At 39.2% G+C, this 21,591-nt stretch overlaps 2 protein-coding genes across 2 annotated transcripts; both read right to left on the reverse strand.

The window, feature by feature from the left end:
• Nucleotides 1-481: 481 nt before the first annotated feature.
• On the reverse strand, nt 482-10,020 carry LOC139926921 (bile salt-activated lipase-like). Its single transcript, XM_071918784.2, has 11 exons — nt 9,941-10,020; nt 8,833-8,980; nt 7,822-7,941; nt 7,505-7,702; nt 6,713-6,843; nt 5,878-5,985; nt 4,932-5,046; nt 4,132-4,315; nt 3,669-3,872; nt 1,442-1,651; nt 482-674 (listed from the first exon to the last, which is right to left on the reverse strand). Exons 1-11 carry the CDS (start codon nt 10,001-10,003, stop codon nt 482-484), a joined length of 1,674 nt encoding a protein of 557 aa, XP_071774885.2. The 5' UTR covers nt 10,004-10,020.
• A 1,787-nt stretch (nt 10,021-11,807) lies between these two features.
• LOC139926901 (bile salt-activated lipase-like) lies at nt 11,808-20,415 on the reverse strand. The gene is made up of 11 exons (XM_071918762.2): nt 20,350-20,415; nt 19,285-19,432; nt 18,662-18,781; nt 16,536-16,733; nt 16,283-16,413; nt 15,906-16,013; nt 15,629-15,743; nt 14,561-14,747; nt 14,227-14,430; nt 12,816-13,025; nt 11,808-11,985 (listed from the first exon to the last, which is right to left on the reverse strand). Exons 1-11 carry the CDS (start codon nt 20,413-20,415, stop codon nt 11,808-11,810), a joined length of 1,665 nt encoding a protein of 554 aa, XP_071774863.1.
• Between the last annotated feature and the right edge of the window lie 1,176 nt (nt 20,416-21,591).

Consider the following 21,591-nt stretch of genomic DNA (forward strand, 5'->3'; position numbering starts at 1 on the left):
CGCCTAAATGCTAACTGTTGACTAACTAACCAGATGCTAGGCTAGTGTCAATAAATACGTTTTGTGCTTGTTTTATAAACTCAACCTCGCCACATGGGGAGATGTGGAGCACATACAGAAAGTATCAGAAATTTGTATTCATATTTTTCCCTTAGAACATTCATACAAAGCATGATTTTTGTTTTAAATATATTTAAAGCTGCTACCAAAATAATTTGGTACTGTTTTACATTACTGTTGCAAAGACAACTCGGCACTTGCTCTTTAGGTAGTCAAGTTCTTTGTGAACTGTCCAATAAGCAATTTGGCCAGATCATTAAAATGAGTATTCACTAACTGGAGTCGAAATTGCAGTAAACCGACTCCAGGACTCCAGAGGAAGACACACTGTGATCTGACCTCATTTGGATCTAAATCACACATAAAGCCACTGACAGCTTTTCAGTTTCAGTTTTTATTTTTATTTTTTACTCAGGATGCATCACTGTCTTGCAGTGCCACCAACAGATGGGAGGCTGGGGAGGGTGCTGGTCCAGAATCGCACAAAGCGTAGCCTCATCTTCTGCCCAATGTAGCTCTCATTCATCTTGGCATTGATCTCCAGGAACTGCTGTCTAGTGGTGGTGAATGTAGGCCAGGTCACAGGCACCTTCAGTTTTCCTTTGTTGGGGTCTCTGTGAAAATAGGAAGAGAAATTACACTTGTATGAGAGCATCCATTGCAGTATAGTTTTGTAGTGGCATGAAACAAAGCAGGGCACTGATCTGAGTTAACCTTTCACAAGAAGTTGACAGTGACTATGGACAGCAACAATCTATTGGCCTTATTCTAAATAAGACAATATTCTGATTAAGCTGATTAAACAGTTGTTGTTCTTCTTCCTTGCGGCATAGTAGCTGCTTTTTAATATCTTCCAGCAGTTGCAAACTTGTTCAGACAAACGCACATAACCCTGTCCTTTCATTCAGTCAGCAACCCTTTTGATATCATGATTTGCATTTCTCTCAAAATCCTCAGCCTCACCCCACAAATTTTGGGACTTCTTTTTTCTGGTGTCAGTCATCTTTTTCCCCTGTAAATAAGTTTGCAACCGCTGGAAGGCAGAGCGAGCGTCAACAAGCAGTTGGATTGCTGCTTGTGTCGCAAAAAGCTGTGAATAGTTCAATTAAGGTGTATACATGTATAAAATGCCCTACTAAAATGGGAATACTCCACATGTCACATTATGCTTACTCTGACTGTGACCTCATTTGGGTTAAGGTAATCAGAAAATGCTGTTTACATGGCAATTTCTTATTGAGACTATTGTCTTAATCGTGTTAATATCAGATTATTTCTGTCCATGTAAATGTAGTGAATTCTGTGATAAACTTTACTCAAATTATTTAAAAACAATCACATCAGAGTGTTAAAACTCTGATTTGTGTCCACTTTGTTTTACCCAGTCCTAGCGAAGTTAGTCCAGTAGGCGATCATATAGCCGGACAGGTCTCGTTGGCTGTCCCCATAAGCCATTGGTGTGGTGAAGGGCTTGCCGAACACATACTGCAGGTCATCAGCATGGTCAGCTCCCACCCAGTGGGGATAGGGTCTGCCTGGTCCGGCCATCAAGCTGGGCTCAGACAGCAGGTAGGAGTAGGTACGGCCAGACCTGGTAAACAAAATCACAGAGTTTGATACTACAGTCGTAGCCATTGAAAAACATTACGTGTATTTATCCTACATCTATCCTGCATTAGCATTTCAGATGACTGTTATACAGTAAAAGCAAATTAGTAGATTTCAAAACAAAACTCTAAGATCTCAAAACCAAAAAGTTACCAGACTATGGCTTTAACTTCCAAAGGCAAAAAAGAGAGCCAATCTTGATTTTTCCAAACAATTCATCTTGGGTATGGAGCAAAATGCAGCAGTAATGCAGCAAGCATGCATTAGTGGGACTTTGACAATGACTTTGACAACATCTCTATGTGATATCTGTGCCCTCTGCGAGTGTGCAGTGAACAGTATCCCCACCAAGTTTGTCTGTACACCTCACCTCACCTAACCTGTGATGTCACAAAGCTTTATTCTGAATCAATAAGAAAACGTAGAAATGATGAATATTACAGAAAGAGCATTTCCTGGAGGTGGTGTGTATTTGTGTTTTCAGAATTATTAGAACTTGAATTTAAAAATGATGTAATGTGGTATTTTTATTGATCCCTGTTCAGTCGCCCACCTCCAGTTATGTCAGAGCGCTGGGTCAGCTACAGGATAGTGCCTTTGGAGCTGGCAGGGTTTTAGTGTCTTGCTCAATAGTACTTCAGCCACTTGCGCAAAAATTTTGACACAGACTTTTATTGCAGAGCAGATATGTCACACGGTTGTTTCGGCTATACCAACCAAGTGATGTTTAAAAAAAGAAAAAAAAATATGTTTGAGGTTGCGCCCTGCCCACTTGCCTGGTCCGCGGTTTCCTGTACATTTGCTTTTGGAGTATACTGGGTGGGTTTTTTTGGACACACTGTTAACTGGAAACTTTAGCTTGACCTGGCAACCCTGTCCTGTTCCTCAAGACTGTCGCTGCTGATTAATTTGCTGTCTTTTGGATCCCCATCCATTACGAAAAGGACGAAAGATAATGACTATGTGAGTCAGTGAGTCGTACTACTTATGTTCTGGAATGAACATTTTTTCTTCCACCAGATAGAGAGAGAGAGAGAGAGAGAGAGAGAGAGAGACCAGTGAGAGAAAGACACACACACACACACACACACACACACACACCAGGCTAGAGAGACACACACCAGGAGAGACACCATAAAATACCATAAAAGATTACCAGTGTATTCTTTAATATCCCATCACTATTCAAGAGCTAAAACAAAAACTGAAAACTCTTAAAAATGGAAAGACCAGTAGAATTGATAATATGGTAATAATGGTTGAAAAACAGCAGTCCTCAACTCTGTTAGTTAAACTGTTCAACCCAGTTCTAAGAAGTGGAAATTTCCCTGTTAGCTGGAACAGAGGTATTATCACATCCATATTTAAAAATATGGGTATCACACCCATATTTTTAAATATGGGTGTGATACACATATTTTTAAATATAGATATGATAATACCTCTGTTCCAGATCACACCCATATTTAAAAATATGGGTGTGACATTTTAAAATGGAAATTAAAAAATGGAAATACATTTTCACCCCAGCAATTATAGGGGAATCTGCATCAATAGTCATCTAGGTAAAGATTTTTTTTTTGCAGCATTTGAAAAAAAAAAAAAAAAGTCCCTTTATGTAATGAATGGTAGTTCACCAGCATGTGTGTGTGTGTTTGTTTGTGTGTATGTAGCCTATATTTTCTTGGAAGGACTGACCAAATCCCGATGTTGGTCCCCCAAACCTGTCACACCAAATTTGCACCCATGATTGAGTGGAGTGTGAGATTAAGCATGAGGACTAGTAAGGATTTTGCCATATACAAGTTTATCAAAAACACCACTGTGCTGCTGTGTGTCTTTATATCCAGAATCAAATGATTTTTGTTTATCACAAAAATAGATAAGTTATCAAACTCATGCTTTGCCTCTCTCCTTATGACCCATTTCTTTCATGTCACCAAGTTAAGAAGCTACTGAAAATTGTTTTTCAGGCAAGAGAAACAAGGAGTTGGCCTCACTTGGCATTAGCAGCGTGGAGGTGGATGGCAGCCTGTATAGGAGCCAGGAAGATGTAGTCGGTTCCAATGTCCACAGCGGTGATCTTGATGGCCTGCTGGCTGGGCGTTGATCCCCAGTTGGTGGAGTATTCGGCAAAAGCAAGATCCAAACCAGCTTGCCCCTTCTCTTTGGTATAAGCACCTAGGAGCCTCTTTACATCTTCTCTGCAGTGAGAGTTAATAAGGGAGAGAGCTCTGTTTTAAAATGTCACTTTCATTACCGTTAGTGAAATGACTCTGCAGCGCTAGTGTGTTGTGCACTTAAATACCTCTTCTAGTTCTGTTAGTAAAACTGTCAACTCTGTTGTGTGTGTACTTCACAGCCAATTAAACCTAGGCATTGGTTTAATGGTTTGCTTTGTGGGAATACTGTAAGGGCCAATAAAACAAAATTGCTTTCTCTCTGATGGCCTCCCAGCCTTACATAGGGGTCTCCTCCTTTCCAGAAAGGGAAGGAATGTCCGCTGACGTGAAGAGGTGTCCGTCCATGTTATTGACCCCCGCAAGGTAATCAATTTCAGCAGCGTTGTGGAACAAGTTGCCAGGGTGATCAGGAAGGAAGTCTCCATCAACAACAGGAGACAATATCAGGTTGGTCACAACAGGTTCTGAAAAAGATGGACACACTGTTAACTGGCATCTTATAGTGTGTAGTGTAGGAAAGTCACAGTGACTCTGCAATGATTTGTTATTTTTTGTTTATCTTACTGAATTTTTATATGTTAATTGATTGATTGATTGTTTGATTGATTGATTCATTCATTCATTCATTCATTCATTCATTCATTCATTCATTCATTCATTCTTCCATTCATTCAAAATACCTGTCTAAAAATGATCAAGGATAACACAATAAATCTCGAAAGCTTATTTCCATTGTGGTCCTTCAAATGTTATTGTTGTATTGTCTGCAAAGCACTTTGTAGCTCTGTTTTGAAAATTATTATAATACTTTACTGTTATAAATTTGTGTTCTTTTTGATGAATTGTAGGAATATGACTAAAACATCTTACAACGGACTACCAAGGAATCATTTTAGTTAACAATTGCACATAAAATACTATTTTCAGATTTTGATGACACTGACCATTTCCTTTGTATACCTTCCTTTGTGAATGATTGCCTGACAAAGGCCTTGTCATCTGAAACATTCCAAATAAACTAGTTTGATCTTATGTACAATGTGCGGATGTATCGTTCCATTAACAGAAAATACTCCTCACTATCTGGGGAGCCTTGGGGGACGCGGGGAGCAGCCATGGTGAGATTCACAGCGTTAGTCGATTTCAAACAGGCCACCATCGAGCCATCAGTGGGGCAGCCGACCTTCTCAGCAACCTGAGGAGACAGTAGATAAGAAAGTGGTGCTTTTTAAGTAGGCTATGTACCAGAACTGTATTTAAAGGGATAAATATAGACATTTTCCTAAACAATCTTGAGGATTTTTCAGAAGATTCAGAAGAGCTTTTACAGGTCAATTTTGGTGGGATTCCCCTTTAAAGGATTACACCACCAAGGAGTACACAAGTCTGTGGGAGATTGGCCTGTTGGTAAACTATCTGTTAAGTGTTGAGAACATAGACACCAAAATCATCCATGCGTCCTTTGAGGATTCTCTCCAGTGCTCCATGCTAACATACTAGCATATACGAAAAGTTGTTAGTATGAAAAGTCGTTCGAGGTTTTCATTAAATGTCCTGTATTTTCCCAAATTTTATGTTTATTTATTTATCCATGTTTATTCTAGGAGCTATTTCCAGCGAGCAACTACATATTCATCTGCTGTGCAGTGATTTTTAGCTGTCTCCCATCTTCCACCACATTCACTTTCTGTGGAAACAGGGAAAGTAGTCCCTGATATTTCAAAACAGTACATTATTTTTGTATCATATTTTGTGTAAACTTAAACAATCTCCTACAAAACTGTCAGATTTAGCCACATATCATTTAAGATTACTTACCAGCTAGAAGTTCACATTTTCTCACTTTTGAGATTATGCTAATCGCCCACTATCACTCAACATAGTGTATGCCAAAATACTCACATGGAGTGCCAGAGCGAACAATCCAAAGGGGACACATGGATGATTTTGGTGTCGATGTTCTTATTACATAATGACCATGTTGTCCCTCTCTGTGATATCTGACAATGACACACAGCATACATACCTCCTCTGCCAGTTTACTTGGGTTGTTGCTGAACGCCCAGGGGCAGAAGGCGACTCCACTCTGGGATATGGCTCGCTTGACCAATCCTTTGTTGTGTGGAGAGAGAGTCTGTGCAGCAATGCACACATAAAATATTACATGCATGTAAAATATAAAACAGAAAATAACGATTGTGCAGTGGAGATTAAAAAACGGGGGGCTTCTAAGAACATCTCAGCTCAAAGAAACAAACAAAAAATCACATTATCCTATTACACCTATCTCATATTTTTAGATTTTAATTAATTTTTCATATCCATATCACTTTTTATAACAGAAATCATTTTACTACTCAAAACAATAAAATGATCTTGGTTATCCATGGTCCTAATCTCTACTCAGAAGAAGCACTGCCTCCACTGCTCCTCCTGAGAGCCATAAAACATCTATGTACAACTGACCTTAAAACTGTTGACATCCAAAGATACTCAAAGACACTTTACATGGAATTGTATTTGTATTAAAAGTCAGTGTGCAAATACATAACATGTATAAAACTATATAAAACAAGGGATAGGTCAGTGAAGCAAGGCATAAAAATGGCATGACACAAACAGCAGCAGTTGGACAGTGGCAGTAGTGGTCAATAGGGAAGAAGCAAAGTCAATAAAACAAAAGGGTAACAGATAGAAACATGAAGCAGGAGGAAGAAAGAAAGTCAGACATTAAAAAGCAATTTTGAATTTTGGTTTTTGATGGATAAAATGTGTATGAATGGCTATGTATGTCATCTTGATGTACGCACTATATTAACTATCAGTCAAACTAAGAGCAAGGCTTAATGAAAACCTCTGACCTGGAAGCTGACACTAGCTCCACCAGCAGACTCTCCAAAGATGGTGATGTTGTCAGGGTCTCCTCCAAAAGAACGGATGTTCCTGTGCACCCAGGCAATGGCAGCATGCTGGTCCCACAGACCATAGTTTCCTGTCATGAAGACCAACTGGAGTCAGAAGCAGACTGACTAAAGTCTGACACACAGGCTTCCAAACTGATTTTAGACTTTGAAAGAAGAGCAACTAGCTATGCTGAACAAAAAATATATACTAGGGATGAGATGATATATCGAAATTCAATATATCGCAATACAAAAATGTGACAATACGTATCGTGGGGCAGAAAAATGAATCGCGATATTAGCTCCATTTTATTCTGCTGTAGTAATCACAAATGAGACAGCTTGCCCATCACAATTTCACAAGCTCTCCATCCAAATTATATTATTTTCACTTCATAATGACATTTTTAAATTGTTGTTTACATTCTAGCAAGACAATGCCATCACTAGAAAGATTTGTGGCTCAGAAATAAACATAATTCTGCGCAGTCAGACTTTGTTGTCATTGAACTTTTATTTACTACATCGTATCATGGTTGTATCGAATCGTGAACCACATACCGCGTATTGAATCGTATCGTGAGAAAAGCAGATCTTCCCATCCCTAATATATACTGCATTTCAAGACATTCAGGTAATCTAGCATAAAGTAATACCACAGTTAATCGATAAGACAATTGCCGCATGCACAGGATTTCCTCCTTCCCTTCCATTACATACTGACAACCGTCGCCCGTTGCTTGGACCTACCAGGTATCCTGGAGTCCCCAGTGTTGAGGAAGCCCAGGGTTCCCACACGATATCCCACTGACACCACAATCACATCTCCCCTGTCTGCAATCTCCTGTCCGCTGTACAGATAGTTGTCCAGGAAGTTGGGCCCCATTGAGCCTCCAACCAGGAAGCCTCCGCCGTAAAACCAAATCATCACTGGAAGATTTGATGACACTTTATGGAGAAAAAGAAAAGTATTGTTTTTTAATTCACCAAATTTATGAAAGGTTCTAACATACAAACGCTATATAATTTTTTATTTTTTTTAATTGTTGGAAGCACAAGGAATCTACCATATCGGCCTTGAGGAACCCAGATGTTGAGGTAGAGACAGTCCTCGCTACCAAAGGATGAAGTCTGCAGCAGGGTCACCTGGAGACACCTCTTGGCAAACTTTGTAGCTTTCAGAACGCCTGTGGGGGGAATGAGAATTTTGTTCCACTGTTTGAAAGCCTACCTTACAACATGAATTTGAAATCCAGACATTTCCATTATAGCTGTAAATGATGTTGCCGCCTACCATAAACTGATGGAAAGCCGGTGGAACCAAGATGAGAATTAATGTGAGTCTCTCTGTGTGTGTTTGATCTGCAGTCATTTACAGTTATTCTTTAAGTATTAATCATTTTGTTTGTTTATGATTATTCTATTGTTGCCATTATTTATGTAAGCTCTTGCAACATAAGAATTACTTGTCATGCCAATAAAGCTGATTGAAATTGAAATTGATAACACAAATAAAAAAATAAAAAAATATGTATGTAACTTAAGCCCTTGATTCACAAAATGACAATGCTTATGTTTTAGAACTATTGCATGACAGACTTCAGTTAACGATTTTTGGCTGAATGGATATACAGCATGTAATTGTGGAAATGAGCTCTTCAGAAACTGAGATATACAGCACAACTATGATGCAACTGCAATCTTCTAATAATTAAATGCACAAACACAATCAAAGCCACATCTGAAGTCCTCTATCATGTATCTATATCCTGCATTAGTACAGCCAAGGCCACTGCAACCTCAACCTATACTTTGTCCAATGTTGTAAAGTAGATCTAAGTAGATTTATTATATATTATATTATATATTCCTTATCTTATTTAGTACAAAAACCGGCTGCAAGTCCTTTTGTTTCACCTTCTGATGGCTCTCCTCTCATTAATGGAGCAATAGTGCAGCAATATTGTACTGTATATGCAGTGGAAGTGCGATTTCTCAGAAGGTTACGTCTTTGGCTGCTATTCAGTATTATTGTGTACAAATGACAGATTCAAATGTCAGATTGAGTTAGAACCCACCCGTCCAGCCAGGGTGACGTTTGGGTTTCTCAAATATTCCCGGCTTGGCGGCGAAGGGAATTCCTTTGAAGACGTCCATGGAGCGGAAAAGCCCAAGGCGAATGTTTTTTCCCTGAACACTGCCACCTTCTGTCCTCACCACACCCAGCTGGAGACAGAGTCAGAAGGGAGGAGTTTTGCTCTCAAATGGGATATAATTTTGTAACAGTGATATACTCATACAAAATAATCAATGGCACAGAATTAAACAAATTATGGTATTTTTAAAGGATAGTACTTATAGACTGAATTAAATTAAATCACCTGTATGTAAATGTAACAGGTGTTATTATTTTTATTAATATTTATACACTTTATGTTTTATTATTATCCTTACCTGTTCTTTCTTTCTTTCTTTCTTTCTTTCTTTCTTTCTTTCTTTCTTTCTTTCTGTGTTTTTAATGTAATTTTATGAGTTGATAATGTCATTTTACCTGACAAATTATGTATTTTTTGTGTTTTATGTGCAGCACACTGAATTTGCCTTGTGTATGAAATGTGCTATATAAATAAAGCTTGCCTTGTCTTGCCTTGCCTTGAATTGTCTATATTGTAGAGATATTGAAGGATGAACCTCTGGAAATTATATTTTTCCTGATATATAGTGTTTCAAGTGTAGATGTTCACTATCGACAAGGTAACACCGACCTCTTGAGAAACTGTATGTCATAGTGAATTATTGAGAATTGTTTCTCTGTGCTCAAATTAAACCATATGTTTGTATATTCAGCCACACGTTAAATTTCCAGCTGATAATTTGCAAACCCAGAAGGTTGACAGGGATAATGTATACTAATCTATTGCAAACACTCTCTGTTAGACGTACTGAATACTTTGAATTAATTTCACAGCACAACACAGTAATACCTGTACCAATATGCATGTGTATGGGTATTTTAACAGGTGCACTTCTTTTCTTCCCCCCCAAAAAATAAATCCAATCAAATATATTCAAAATTCCACAAAGAGCAGATGAATTAATCCACACAGAGCTTTTGATTGATAAGTGTTTATACATTCTCCACGAGCTGCTACGTTCACATGCACACCAATAATTGTCCAGACTTACAGACGCTGCTGAGGCTGTTCCCAGGAACAGGGCAGCAGCTAACAAAATCCTCAGGGTCTCCATGGCTGTCCAGAAACAAGTGAACCCTTTTCCACGGGCCTTATATGCACGAGACCCCTCCCACAAGAGGGTGAATATAGCTGCTCTGTCATGCTACACAATCTAAACGGCCTTACTGTGGTCCAAACAAAATATTGCAGATCGCTTTTATGTGTTGAGTGCCACACTAATTTCAGGCAATTTTCTAATTATTTAAGCCAAGCATGCTGTATATATTTCAAAACAAAGGGCATCACTTTAAGGTATATTTTCACTCAGATTTGGGTTCAAATTTGTATCTTTTCAGATTCTTGTCAATTTGTCATAAAAGCACCTCTGCATTCTTGCTGAGAAGAAGAAGAAAATCTGTACATGTAATATTATTTTCTGTAATAGCATTTTTTTTTTATTATTTCAAATAACTGACAGAGCCCTTGTTGGAAAGATGGACAGGATGTTGAGTTTTGAAGGTAGGTGTATAGTTATTATTAGTATTAGTAGTTAGTATTATTTGTGAATAGCCTACAGCAGGAAAACAGACCTGCATTTTCAGTTCTACAAAACTTATCAGACATGCCCTCCCCTTCAAAATACTACATGAGCATGCCAAGATAAACAGTGTGTGCCAGAAATAGGCCAGGTTCCATTCACCAGTAAATACAGAAAATGATTGCAAACAAAGACATAACTACTTAGTTATGCCAATATCAAGGCATAGCAAAGAGTATAGAGGTTATACTGCATGGTGAGCATATTGTCATATTGAGTACTTATTGTTCCAGCAGTGGCCAATAACGACTGTGGTCATACTGGGCACCTACTAGGTGCCAATGTGTCTAATCATATCAATTTGAAGCAGAGAATTGCTCAAGAACAGCATGTGTGCTCAGCAAAACCTATCCCTCGATACCTAAAAATTAAAAAAAGCTATGCTGTCCTATCTGGAGCAGGAACAGTGTGTGCAGTCATACCATGCAATCATACCTTTGCATGGTAAAAACATTTTGAATGGAGGGGTTACAGAGTCAAGTAATGAGGGATGTCAAAGATGAAAAATGTATAGTCCCCAAACTGAAATGGTCCTATTCAAGTAAATTTATTCAAGCAACCAATGACATTTTAAACATCAACTCATCTTCAAAATGTTTATAATCTGTTGCCTGTCCCTATTCTAAATGATTGACATACTGTATATAACAGAATGTTTCCCTCCACCTGCTGCATCAGACTGCTTTACACCTTCCTGTCAATACTGTGGATGAAACCAAGCTGGCCTTGACTCATGAGAACAGGTGGAGTGATTCTCAAACAGATGAGCAAAGAACACGTGGTTTGAGATAAGATAAAACCCCATAAATAACTGACATTCACACTAACATTCAATGTGGTTGATACTTATTACACTTCAATATATCTAGCTATTTCTGCTTTTGAATTCCAATACCCACTGCCAAGTCCATTTGTGCAGAAAATATGCCCAACCAACTTCAGTGATACCGTCACTACAGAATATTACTTTCAAAACAACGCACAGATGAATACGCTGTCTGAATACAAAACTCTATTTTGACAGGTGCCATACATATGTAAAGTTGTTTAGTTGTATATTATTATTATTAGTAGTAGTAGCAGTAGTAGTAGTGTGGTCCATATTTTCATATTGATATAATTTACTGATATAGTGAGTATTGTAAGAGGCATAGAATAAGAAAAGAGGAAATATGCAGTATTCATCAATTTATTTTTCCAGTGACCCAATTCTGACACATGTCTTTGATGCACAGTTCAGGTCTACAGTGTTTATGCACAGGGCACAAGCTCTTTATTTTCAGATGATATTGGGGAGGTTGGGCAGGATGCTGGTCCAGAAATGGACATAGCGCATCCTCATCTTCTGTCTCACATAGTTCTTGTCCATCTTGGAGTTGATCTCCAGGAACTGGTGTCCAGTACTGGTGAATTTAGGCCAGGTAGTGGGCACTTTCAGCTCTCCTTTGTTGGGGTCTCTGTGGAGATAGACACAGAAAAGAGCAATTGAATTAAAGCATTTATTTTTTGGGTCTGGAATACAGCCACTGCCACTGTGTTCAGATCTGAATATCTATTACTGAAACTGCAGTGACCACAATAATGATCATCTTACAGTTCCATAGCATATATTGATTCACATTGCACAGGGAACTGGACTGCACATTCAGTGCAAAGGGACATACTAGAAAAACTTGTCACTATGTCTCTATATCAATGTTAAGACAAATTCCTGTATTTGTTGTACTTGAGATAAAAGTTTGTCTGATTCAGATCCTGATTCAAATTTAAAAGGTTCAGTTAAAGGCTCTCAGTCCATTTTTACACGTTCATTTTCCAGCATCTCTCTGAGTCTTGCCAAGAACAGGCTGTTTCTGTCGCTGTGCCTTTAAGGCTCATTAATATTAACGACCCCTCTGTTCTGATTGGCTAACCGTTTCAAGAGTGAAACATGAGACACCACAGCCCGGCAGCTACAGACAGCGAGGGACAGGGAAAACTCTCTGGTAATAAACAATGACAACTCCTCAACCGCTTTGAAAAAAACACTTTGTTAGTCTATTATTTCTTACAAAAAAAATAATGAGCGAACCTTTGTGACGCCACAAAGTTACGGAAGTCCAAACGGCTCGTTTAGTGGCTCGCTTTTCTAATATGGATTGTGTGGATTTAGTTGGCTACCTTGCGTTTTGATACTTTCAAGATGTTTAGATAGCACATCCAACTCCTTTATAAACAAAGAGGCAAGGGAAATCCTGTTTTACACAATATGGGACCTTTAAAGTTTGCTGTGTCTGCAGCATTATACCCGGTTCTGGCGAAGTTGGTCCAGTAGGCAATCATGTAGCCGGAGACGTCGCGGTGCCTTGGCCAGTATGCCAGAGGAGTGGTGAAAGGCTTTCCAAACACGTACTGCAGGTCATCGGCGTGGTCAGCTCCCATCCAGCTGGGGTAGGGCCTGGCCAGGCCTCCCATACGGTTCGGCTCAGAGAAGAGATAGGAGTAGGTACGGCCAGATCTTTGGCAGGACAGGGAGAGAACAGAGATGTGATCGTGACCTCATCAAAGACTGGAGATAGTGATAAAAAGAAAAAAAGCAGGAACGAGAATCTCCATTCAAATCTCCAAAAAAACTGAAAATTTCCTAGGCTGACATCAGGGTTCAGTTTCACAGAATGAGATAAACATTGTTGGAGTCAAAAGTGTAGTTGTAGGCGTTCTAGACTTCCTCACTGAAAAAGACTTTTACATCTATTTATTAAACTTTTAGCTCCTTTACATCCCATCTTAAGGTCATCACAATGCTATAGATACACAAAGGCTTTGGGTGAAAAAGGGTTTGGGTGCTTGCGGATACAGTTAACTCGGTAGCCATGCCACCACCAGTCTCTGAACATATCTGAGAATAAAGTTATTAATCTTTACCATTTTACAGTCTATAGACAGTGAAACCACTAGGCTGATATTCAGACTGAATGGCCATTTCATTACCACTCCATGATTCAGTCTGACATTGCCTCCTTGTTAGTCGTTTTCTGTGTGGAGGGGGTGTTGATTTTCCCCGAACCAATCACTAGTGACTGACGTATCCGGCCGCTCTGACGTTATTTTCAGTGACACTGATGCTGGCCGTATTCACTAACTTTACCAAGAATGTTGGTCGTTTTTAACAAAAATATCGTCTTTGCAATCTTGGTTAAGGAATGATTTCAACAAATATTATTCTGCCGAAACGGCAATGAAAAACTGTTGCACGAACGATTTAAACTTTAGTCCCGCCCACAAAGGCGCTGAGTGGCCCGATCGTTTTTCCGATCGAGAAACCGCCTTTGAATAGAGCAACACCAGACTCTCTGAATCGCTCAACCAAATCTGAAGAGTGGGCAGGTCGTGATTCAGGAGTCTGGAACCAGGCTATGAAACCACCAAATGTATAAAAGTTGCCATGACTAATATCATAACAGGCGAAACAATTAAAACAAAAAAGATGTTTAGTTTTGGTTAGAGATGATCAAAAACTACATTTTAGATGGAGATCTATGATCAAGAGATGAACATGTGCCCTGATGGCATGTCTTTCCACTTAATCCTGCTTCTCTGTATATCTATAAGGTGATTTGTCTGCCATTTTATGAAACATTTAGGTAAAAACTGAAAATCCACACATGCATACATATAGATTGTTATTATATCAGTAGTATCAGTAATGTTGTTCTCACGTGGCATTGGCAGCATGAAGGTAGAGGGCAGCCTGTGTAGGAACCAGAAAGATGTAGTCTGTTCCAATCTCCACAATGGTTTTCTTAATGGTCTCCTGGCTGGGATTTGTGCCCCAGGTTGAGGTGTATGTGGAGAAACCGTTGTCCAAACCAGCCTTGCCCTTTTCCTTGGTATACGAACGCAGGAGCCTTGTCACATCGTCACTGTAATAAGGAACAGACGGCTTGAAAATGTCTGTCGCACCACAGTTCTCACAAATGTATGTTGTTCTGGGAAAATCCTTTGCATAATTGTCAGTTATGCTTCGCACTGTGAGCTAATGGCATTACTCACACAGGGGTGTCAACCAGGGGCTGGTTGATGGAGGGGACGTCCAAACCGGTGAAGAGGTGTCCGTCCATGTCGTTAATACCAGCGATGTAGTCAATTTCAGCAGTATTGTGGAACAGCTTGCCCGGCTCATCAGGAAGGAAGTCCCCGTCGATCACAGGAGACAGGCCCAGGTTGTTTACAAGGGGACCTGATAGGGGCAGATACAGTCACACACTTTGTAGCCTAACTTTCTGCAATATACAGTACATGCTGTATATGTGCATAGCATTACAATTTTGAGTAGCTGGGTCCATTTGAGGACTATTTAATGCTGTTTTTTGTTTTGTTTTTTTGTTTGGTTCTTTGTTCTTTTCTCTTCTTTCATTACTTTTACATGTGCAAATAACTAAACTCTAAATTTGGAAGACATAGAGGCATTCATCAAGCTGCGTGAATCCACTGCTATTCTGTAGCTCATGGTCTGCATAGTACGGTTACCAAATGCCAATTATCATCCAATCCTATAACATGAACCAATAATACAGTCACACCCTGTCTTCCATTGTAGGCTTAAAGCTCATCTCTAAAAAACACATCTAACTTCCTTGAAGTAAAAAACAAGACTAAGAGTCTACCAGCCCCGCAACATTGAATTTTGTGCAAGCGTCCCTGCTGGGAATAAAACACCGGTCTCCCGATTGGGAGTCTGCAGTCTAACTCCCTGCGAGACACTTTCACCCACGTGACCAAAAGTGGTGAGCAGAGCAATCGACCAACTAAACGACCGACCGACCAACCGACATTGCAATCCTTAGAACCTCTGCTGTGGCGGGGCTAAAGATTCCTGCTACCAATCTATTATGGTATACAATCTCTTGTTTCTCCCATGTCTTTTCCTAGCACTTCTTGCTCACATGATCATTCTAGGGTCAAAGCAATATTGTCAGGGTAATGTGTCTCTGATCCTTCCACTCCTTACTATAGATTGAAGTTAAAGTTTATTCTACTGTTGTGAGTTGCTCTGGTAGAGAGTGTCTAATAAATGTCCAAAATGTAAATGTTTTAAAAGGCTACAGGTGGATTACTTACTATCGGCTGAGCTGGACAGACTGAGGGTACCAGCCATGGTAAGCAGCACAGGATCAGTCATCTTCAAACAGGCAGCCATATTGTCATCTGTGGGGCAGTTGACCTTCAGGGCAACCTGCAGGGAGAAGGCAAGGGTTCATATCATGGCTAATTGTTTCCCTGCCCTCAAGTTACACGTAGGCCTTTAAATTGCAGCTCCTTTTATCAAAAAAGTAGTGTTAAAAGAATTACAAAATCACACAGACTAGTTACACAAATCAGGGGATTCGTTATATACCTCCTCTGCCAGCCGACGGGGGTTCTTGTTGATGCCCCAGGGACAGAGGGCGACCCCGCTCTGGGAGATGGCTCTCTTGAACAGTCCTTTGTTGTGGGGAGTGAGAGTCTTGTTTCGGAACAGAACAAGAAGCAAAGTCAATAAAACAAAAGAGGAACAGATAGCAACATGAGGCAGGAGGAAGAGAGAAAGTCAGACATTAAAAGCAATTTTGAACAGGTGAGTTGTGAGGGATAAAATGAGTATGAATTGAGTTGGTAGTGTGCAGGCTTTACTCTTTTCTGCTGTGACTTATCCAGCCATGTACGTCATCTTGATGTACTCACTGTATTAACTATCAGTCAAACTAAGATCAAGACTTAATGAAAACCTCTGACCTGGAAGCTGACACTAGCTCCACCAGCAGACTCTCCAAAGACGGTGACGTTTTCAGGGTCTCCTCCAAAAGAACGGATGTTCCTGTGCACCCAGGCAATGGCAGCCTGCTGGTCCCACAGACCATAGTTTCCTGTCAAGCAACAAGTAGCTGAACTCAAAAAAGCTGTCACATCTAGGAAATAAACTGACTGAATTCAGATGGCCATCACCCTCCAGTTGCTGCTGTAAAGACATAAATAAATTGGCACCTACCAGGTAAGCTAGCATCTCCAGAACTCAGGAAGCCCAGGGTTCCCACTCGGTATCCCAGAGTCACCACAATAACATTTCCCCTGTCTGCAATCTCCTGTCCGCTGTATAGATAGTTGTCCAGGAAGTTGGCTCCCATCGACCCACCAACCAGGAAGCCGCCTCCAAAGATCCAGACCATGACTGGGAGGTTAGTGGACACTAGGTAACAAAGAGAATGATAGCAAATTGAAGTAGCTTTAGAGTATATGAACAAAAGAACACATAAAGAACGCATAAAACAACATATAGTAAAGACATCACATAACTCAAGTGGGAATGAGCCTAGAATACTGTTTTCCACCATCGACCAACTGCTGAATCCTGCCCCGGGCATTTTAAGCCAAGTCTCTGGTGTAAAATGTGAGGAAGTTTTTGAAAAACCAAAATCATAATTGTCAGGGCTAATATTGCTTCAGCTGCTGGTAATTTCAATAGTCAAAATTGCTACTGAAGAAATCATATTTGGACTGTGGGGTCCTAACTACAGGCCCATATCAAACCTTATTTTTTTAAGTAAGTTACTTGAAGTAGTTTCTAACCAAATTAACAACTTTTTAAATGGAAACAACATTCTGTTTCAGTCAAGTTTCAGAACCAACCACAGCACAGAAACTGCTGTCACCAAAATAGTCAATGATTTGAGATTTGAGACATTGACCACAATATTCTCATAGATCATCTCGAGGTTGGTCTCTCTGAATGTGAAACTGGTTCCAAACGTACATTACAGGGAGGAAATTTTTCATCTGGAGATCATGTATCAGAGAAACATGATGTAACTTCTGGTGTTGCACAAGGAAGCTGTCTTGGTCCCTTGCCTTTTTCACTATACATGCTTCCATTAGGTGATATCATCAGAGAACATAATGTTGAATTCCGAAGATACGCCGATGATACACAACTATACATTGTATAGTGTAGAGCCAAATCATGCAGATGCCTTAAGCTCCCTCACTACTTGTCTATTTGCCATCAATGATTGGATGAGAACAAATATCTTAAAACTAAATGAAGATAAGACAGAAATCCTTTTGGTTGGCCCAAAAGCCAAAAGGGAGGAACTCTCCACAAGACTTGGGAACCCAAATCCCTGGATCAAATCAGAAGTAACAAGCCTAGGTGTTATTTTAGATTCCGATTTAAGTTTCAATTCCCATATAAACAAGGTGACCAGAACAGCATTTTTTCATGTTAGAGTTATTGCCCTCCCTAACCCAGAAAGATGCCAAAAAGCTAACTCATGTGTTTATTACAAGTAGATTGGACTAATGCCCTTTTTACCAACATCCCTAAAAAGTCTATTGAGAGGCTTCAACTTATCCAGAATTCTACAGCTAGCTTTTAACAGCATAACACTCCGGTTTTAGCTGCATTGCACTGGCTCCCAGTATCCTTTAGAATCGATTTTAAAGTCCTTTTACTTTTATACAAAGCTCTTAATGGCTTAGGGCTGGCCTACATTACAGAATCCCTGCTGTTCTATATTCCTTCAAGAACCCTCAGGTCTTCTACTGCAGGTTTACTGCACGTTTTCAGCTTAGCTTTTAATTAGCCTTCATTTTAACCATTTAATTTGATTGTGTTGTTTTAATGCAATTCATTTAGTCAGTTTTCCTTTATTTGCATATTCTTATCTTTCTATTTTAGTTGATTGTATTATTTTAATGTAATGCATTTTGCTTGTTCTTTTACATAATTTGTTTGCCTTCTATTGATCTAAAGCACATTGATTTGCATGTTGTGTATAAAAGCTGCTATATAAATAAAATACAAATAATAACCCTCAGATAAACAACAGATCAAGGCCAAAATAGAGTCACTGCTACCATACTTAAGTATTAAAAGCATATGAGTAAGTCCAAATCCAAGTAAAGTGCTACAATATACAGTGCCAAATGTCAAGGAGAACCAGTTCACATTACATTAAAAGATTTAGCCTGTGTACGGCCACTGGGACGAAAGAGTCTCAGGCACACCGTGTTTTCATTTTGAGCTCAAACTCCTTGTGGAGTGGATGATCAGGGCAGTCCAGGGTTGGCATGGTGACAAGCAAACACCTGCTGCTGGCTGCTTATCTCAGTCTTTACCTGAACGGCCATGAGGAACCCAGATGTTAAGGTAAAGACAGTCCTCACTGCCACGGGTGGAAGTCATGATGAGGTTCAGCTGAAGGCATCTCTTCCTGTATTGATTGGCCTTCAGAATGCCTGAAGAGAGACACACAGACTGTCAGAAGTGTGTGATAAGCACTAATACGACTAGCAGTGCAATAGGACTGTCAAAATCGCGTGAGCTATGGAATTTATATGACACATTACATCATACAATTTAGACCTTTAGCTGACACTAGAGCCCATTCATATCTAGAACGACAACTATAAAGATAACTATAAACTATAACAATACATTATTGATTAGGCGTTCACACTAGAGCAATATCTGTGATCAGTTCTTCAGCAAACAAAGCCCTTTTTTCTTAGGACTTTAATTTGATTGGTTGAAAATGTTTCGTCGTCTCTGCATCGCATAAATCGCTCTGAGATCGAACCAAAAATATAGTTATAGTTATCGTTTTGGATGTTTTTAGTAGTTATCGTTATAGTGGAAATACAGATATTCTATTTATGTTGTTTCACATCTATTGTTCTAGATGTGAAAGGGCCTTAAATCTGTTGCTCTGGTCAGTGAGAAGTTGAATGAGTCTACCCACCATCCCAGCCGGGGTGACGCTTTGGTTTCTCAAACCTTCCAGGAATGTCAGCAAAGGGAACTCCCTTGAAGATGTCCATGTGGTGGCGATACCCAAGGCGAATGTTCTTCCCCTCCACCATGCCTCCCTCCGTCTGCACCACTCCCAGCTACAATCAAAAGCATTTTGACTTATTGATCAGAATCAGAATTAGATGTACTTTATTTGCCAAGCACATAAAAAGTACAGGAATTTGTCTAGGTGACATGACTTGGTGTGGTATACCAACAAATTTGCATGGAACTAATTTTCAATTACATAGGACTGTGCCTCTAAAATTTGGCACACATTTAATTTATTCAATAGGTTCAATTAATCACTAATGTTTTCCAACATCTAACCATACACATATGGAAAAATGGATAGATTATGCACAGTGTCGTAACTCATTGGAGGGGCTCTACAATGAATATGTTTAAAACTCCTGTTTAGACTGAAGAGATTAGTAAAACTTTTTCACTCTTTGCTAATATGATGCAAAATGGGTTTTTTTTTGCATTGCACCATATTACCTTTAGTTTATCTTTAGTGAAAGAAACCAATAAAGGTCAAAGTAGGTGCTAATCCACTGCTGGTAAACATATTAAATACTATTTCTGATATATTTCAGAAGATATCTATAATCACTAAGTTATGTCTTTTGGGGAAAAAACAGAATATGAGAGTTTGAATCAATCAATCAGCAATTCAAAGGATAGACAACTTTCAAAGCATGAAGAAAAGGGTAGAAATGTAGGGTAAAAATGTTGTAGCTACATACTCCAACAGACATGAAGATTTTTGTTCCAAAATAAGATATCCACCACTTGAAAAAAGTGACACTTATTTTTACAAAATGATTGATGACTCAAAATAAGAACAAATTATGGTACTTACTATGGTGTATAAGTGTAGTAACTAACTAACTCTTTTACATACTGAATCCTCTATATTGAACTTGAACAGATGATGGTTGTTTTCCAGATTGCATACATAGCTTTTCAGAAATTAACTCTTCGTATGACTCTGTAAAAATGACACACTTACAGACGTCGCAGAGACAGTCTCCAGAAACAGGGCAACAGCAACCAAAATTCCCAGTTTCTCCATCATGGTCAAACTGTGGAGGCCAGGTTGAATTACTACCAGGCTTTTATACAGGAGACCCCTCCCATATACTGCAGCATCTGACCAGCGCACTCTCTGGGCCTGCTGTTCTCATCATTACGTAATACATAATATTTAACCACCTTGTGTTCCCACTTAACCTCAATCCTAACAACGTAAGATACAAAAAGAGAAGTATAAATTAAGTTATTTTATTCAGTGTTCCAATGAAACAAAACCTTTATACAGTGGGTAAATTTTATCCAGGGCTGTTGCTTGCCAGCTAATGTTGTGCTCACTGGCATTTTCTTTTCATAACTGCTGCTAACTCATATCACTGTTGTCATGTGAACAATGTCTAACTCCAATTTTGGTGATTTTTGTGTTCTTACTTCAGTTGAAGGATTACATGTGCCTCTGGTTTGAGAAAATGTTCATGAATCCCTTTCAAAACCCATTGGATAAACTCAAAACATACATGGTGGCCAGCTAAGGTCAAGGCTATTTTTTTTTCTGGAGATAGAAGGTTTACATTCGACAGCGACGATATGTTCTGAACATACAACAAACAAATGTAGAAGTAAGTCTGTGTAGATTCATTTCAGTCATCCAGGTAGTAAGATGTCCAAAAAATAAATAAAAAAACCAATAAATGAATAAATAATAAATAAATAAATGATAAATGAAGAGTTGAAGACGTTACACCTGAGTGGCAAAACATCTTCAACATCTTCATCCTCTGACTCTGAGCTGCTAAGTGGGGTGATTCAACCCTATGTCAGTGTAGTGTTAGTGTCGGTCTTATCAGAGCTGACACTGGGAATACAGAGTGGTGTTCCCGGGATGCCAGAAGTCATTGTCAAATTTCCCAGAGGTGTACTGGGCCAAATTCCACCAAACATCTGTGATGGGAGGGGCCCACCTGATAAACCAATGACCCAACCCTCTTTTCCTCTCACATACCTTCTGTCAAGGCAGTCGCACTACTCACCACTGAACCTGTCAACAACTTCACTTATTTTACCTTGTAAAGAAATCTATTTTTAATCGCTCATAAATATAATATATAAAAGGTAAAATATAAAAGGTAAAATGGTGAAATATGAAATAATTTCACCTTCTTCAAAAATATGACAACTGGCAAATAATCGTCCTAAAAGCTATGGAAATGTGAATAACCTT

The sequence above is a fragment of the Centroberyx gerrardi genome, chromosome 2 (assembly GCF_048128805.1).
Source record: "Centroberyx gerrardi isolate f3 chromosome 2, fCenGer3.hap1.cur.20231027, whole genome shotgun sequence".
Taxonomy (NCBI): domain Eukaryota; kingdom Metazoa; phylum Chordata; class Actinopteri; order Beryciformes; family Berycidae; genus Centroberyx; species Centroberyx gerrardi.

Coding starts and splice junctions, on each gene's coding strand:
- LOC139926921 (XM_071918784.2), bottom strand. CDS start 10,003: ATGGAGACCCTGAGGATTTTGTTAGCTGCTGCCCTGTTCCTGGGAACA. Junction 5,047..5,877: donor CAAGTAAACTGGCAGAGGAG/GTATGTATGCTG, acceptor CTGTCTCCTCAG/GTTGCTGAGAAGGTCGGCTG. Junction 675..1,441: donor ACTAACTTCGCTAGGACTGG/GTAAAACAAAGT, acceptor CTATTTTCACAG/AGACCCCAACAAAGGAAAAC.
- LOC139926901 (XM_071918762.2), bottom strand. CDS start 20,415: ATGATGGAGAAACTGGGAATTTTGGTTGCTGTTGCCCTGTTTCTGGAG. Junction 15,744..15,905: donor CCCGTCGGCTGGCAGAGGAG/GTATATAACGAA, acceptor TTCTCCCTGCAG/GTTGCCCTGAAGGTCAACTG. Junction 14,748..15,628: donor TCTGTCCAGCTCAGCCGATA/GTAAGTAATCCA, acceptor TGCCCCTATCAG/GTCCCCTTGTAAACAACCTG.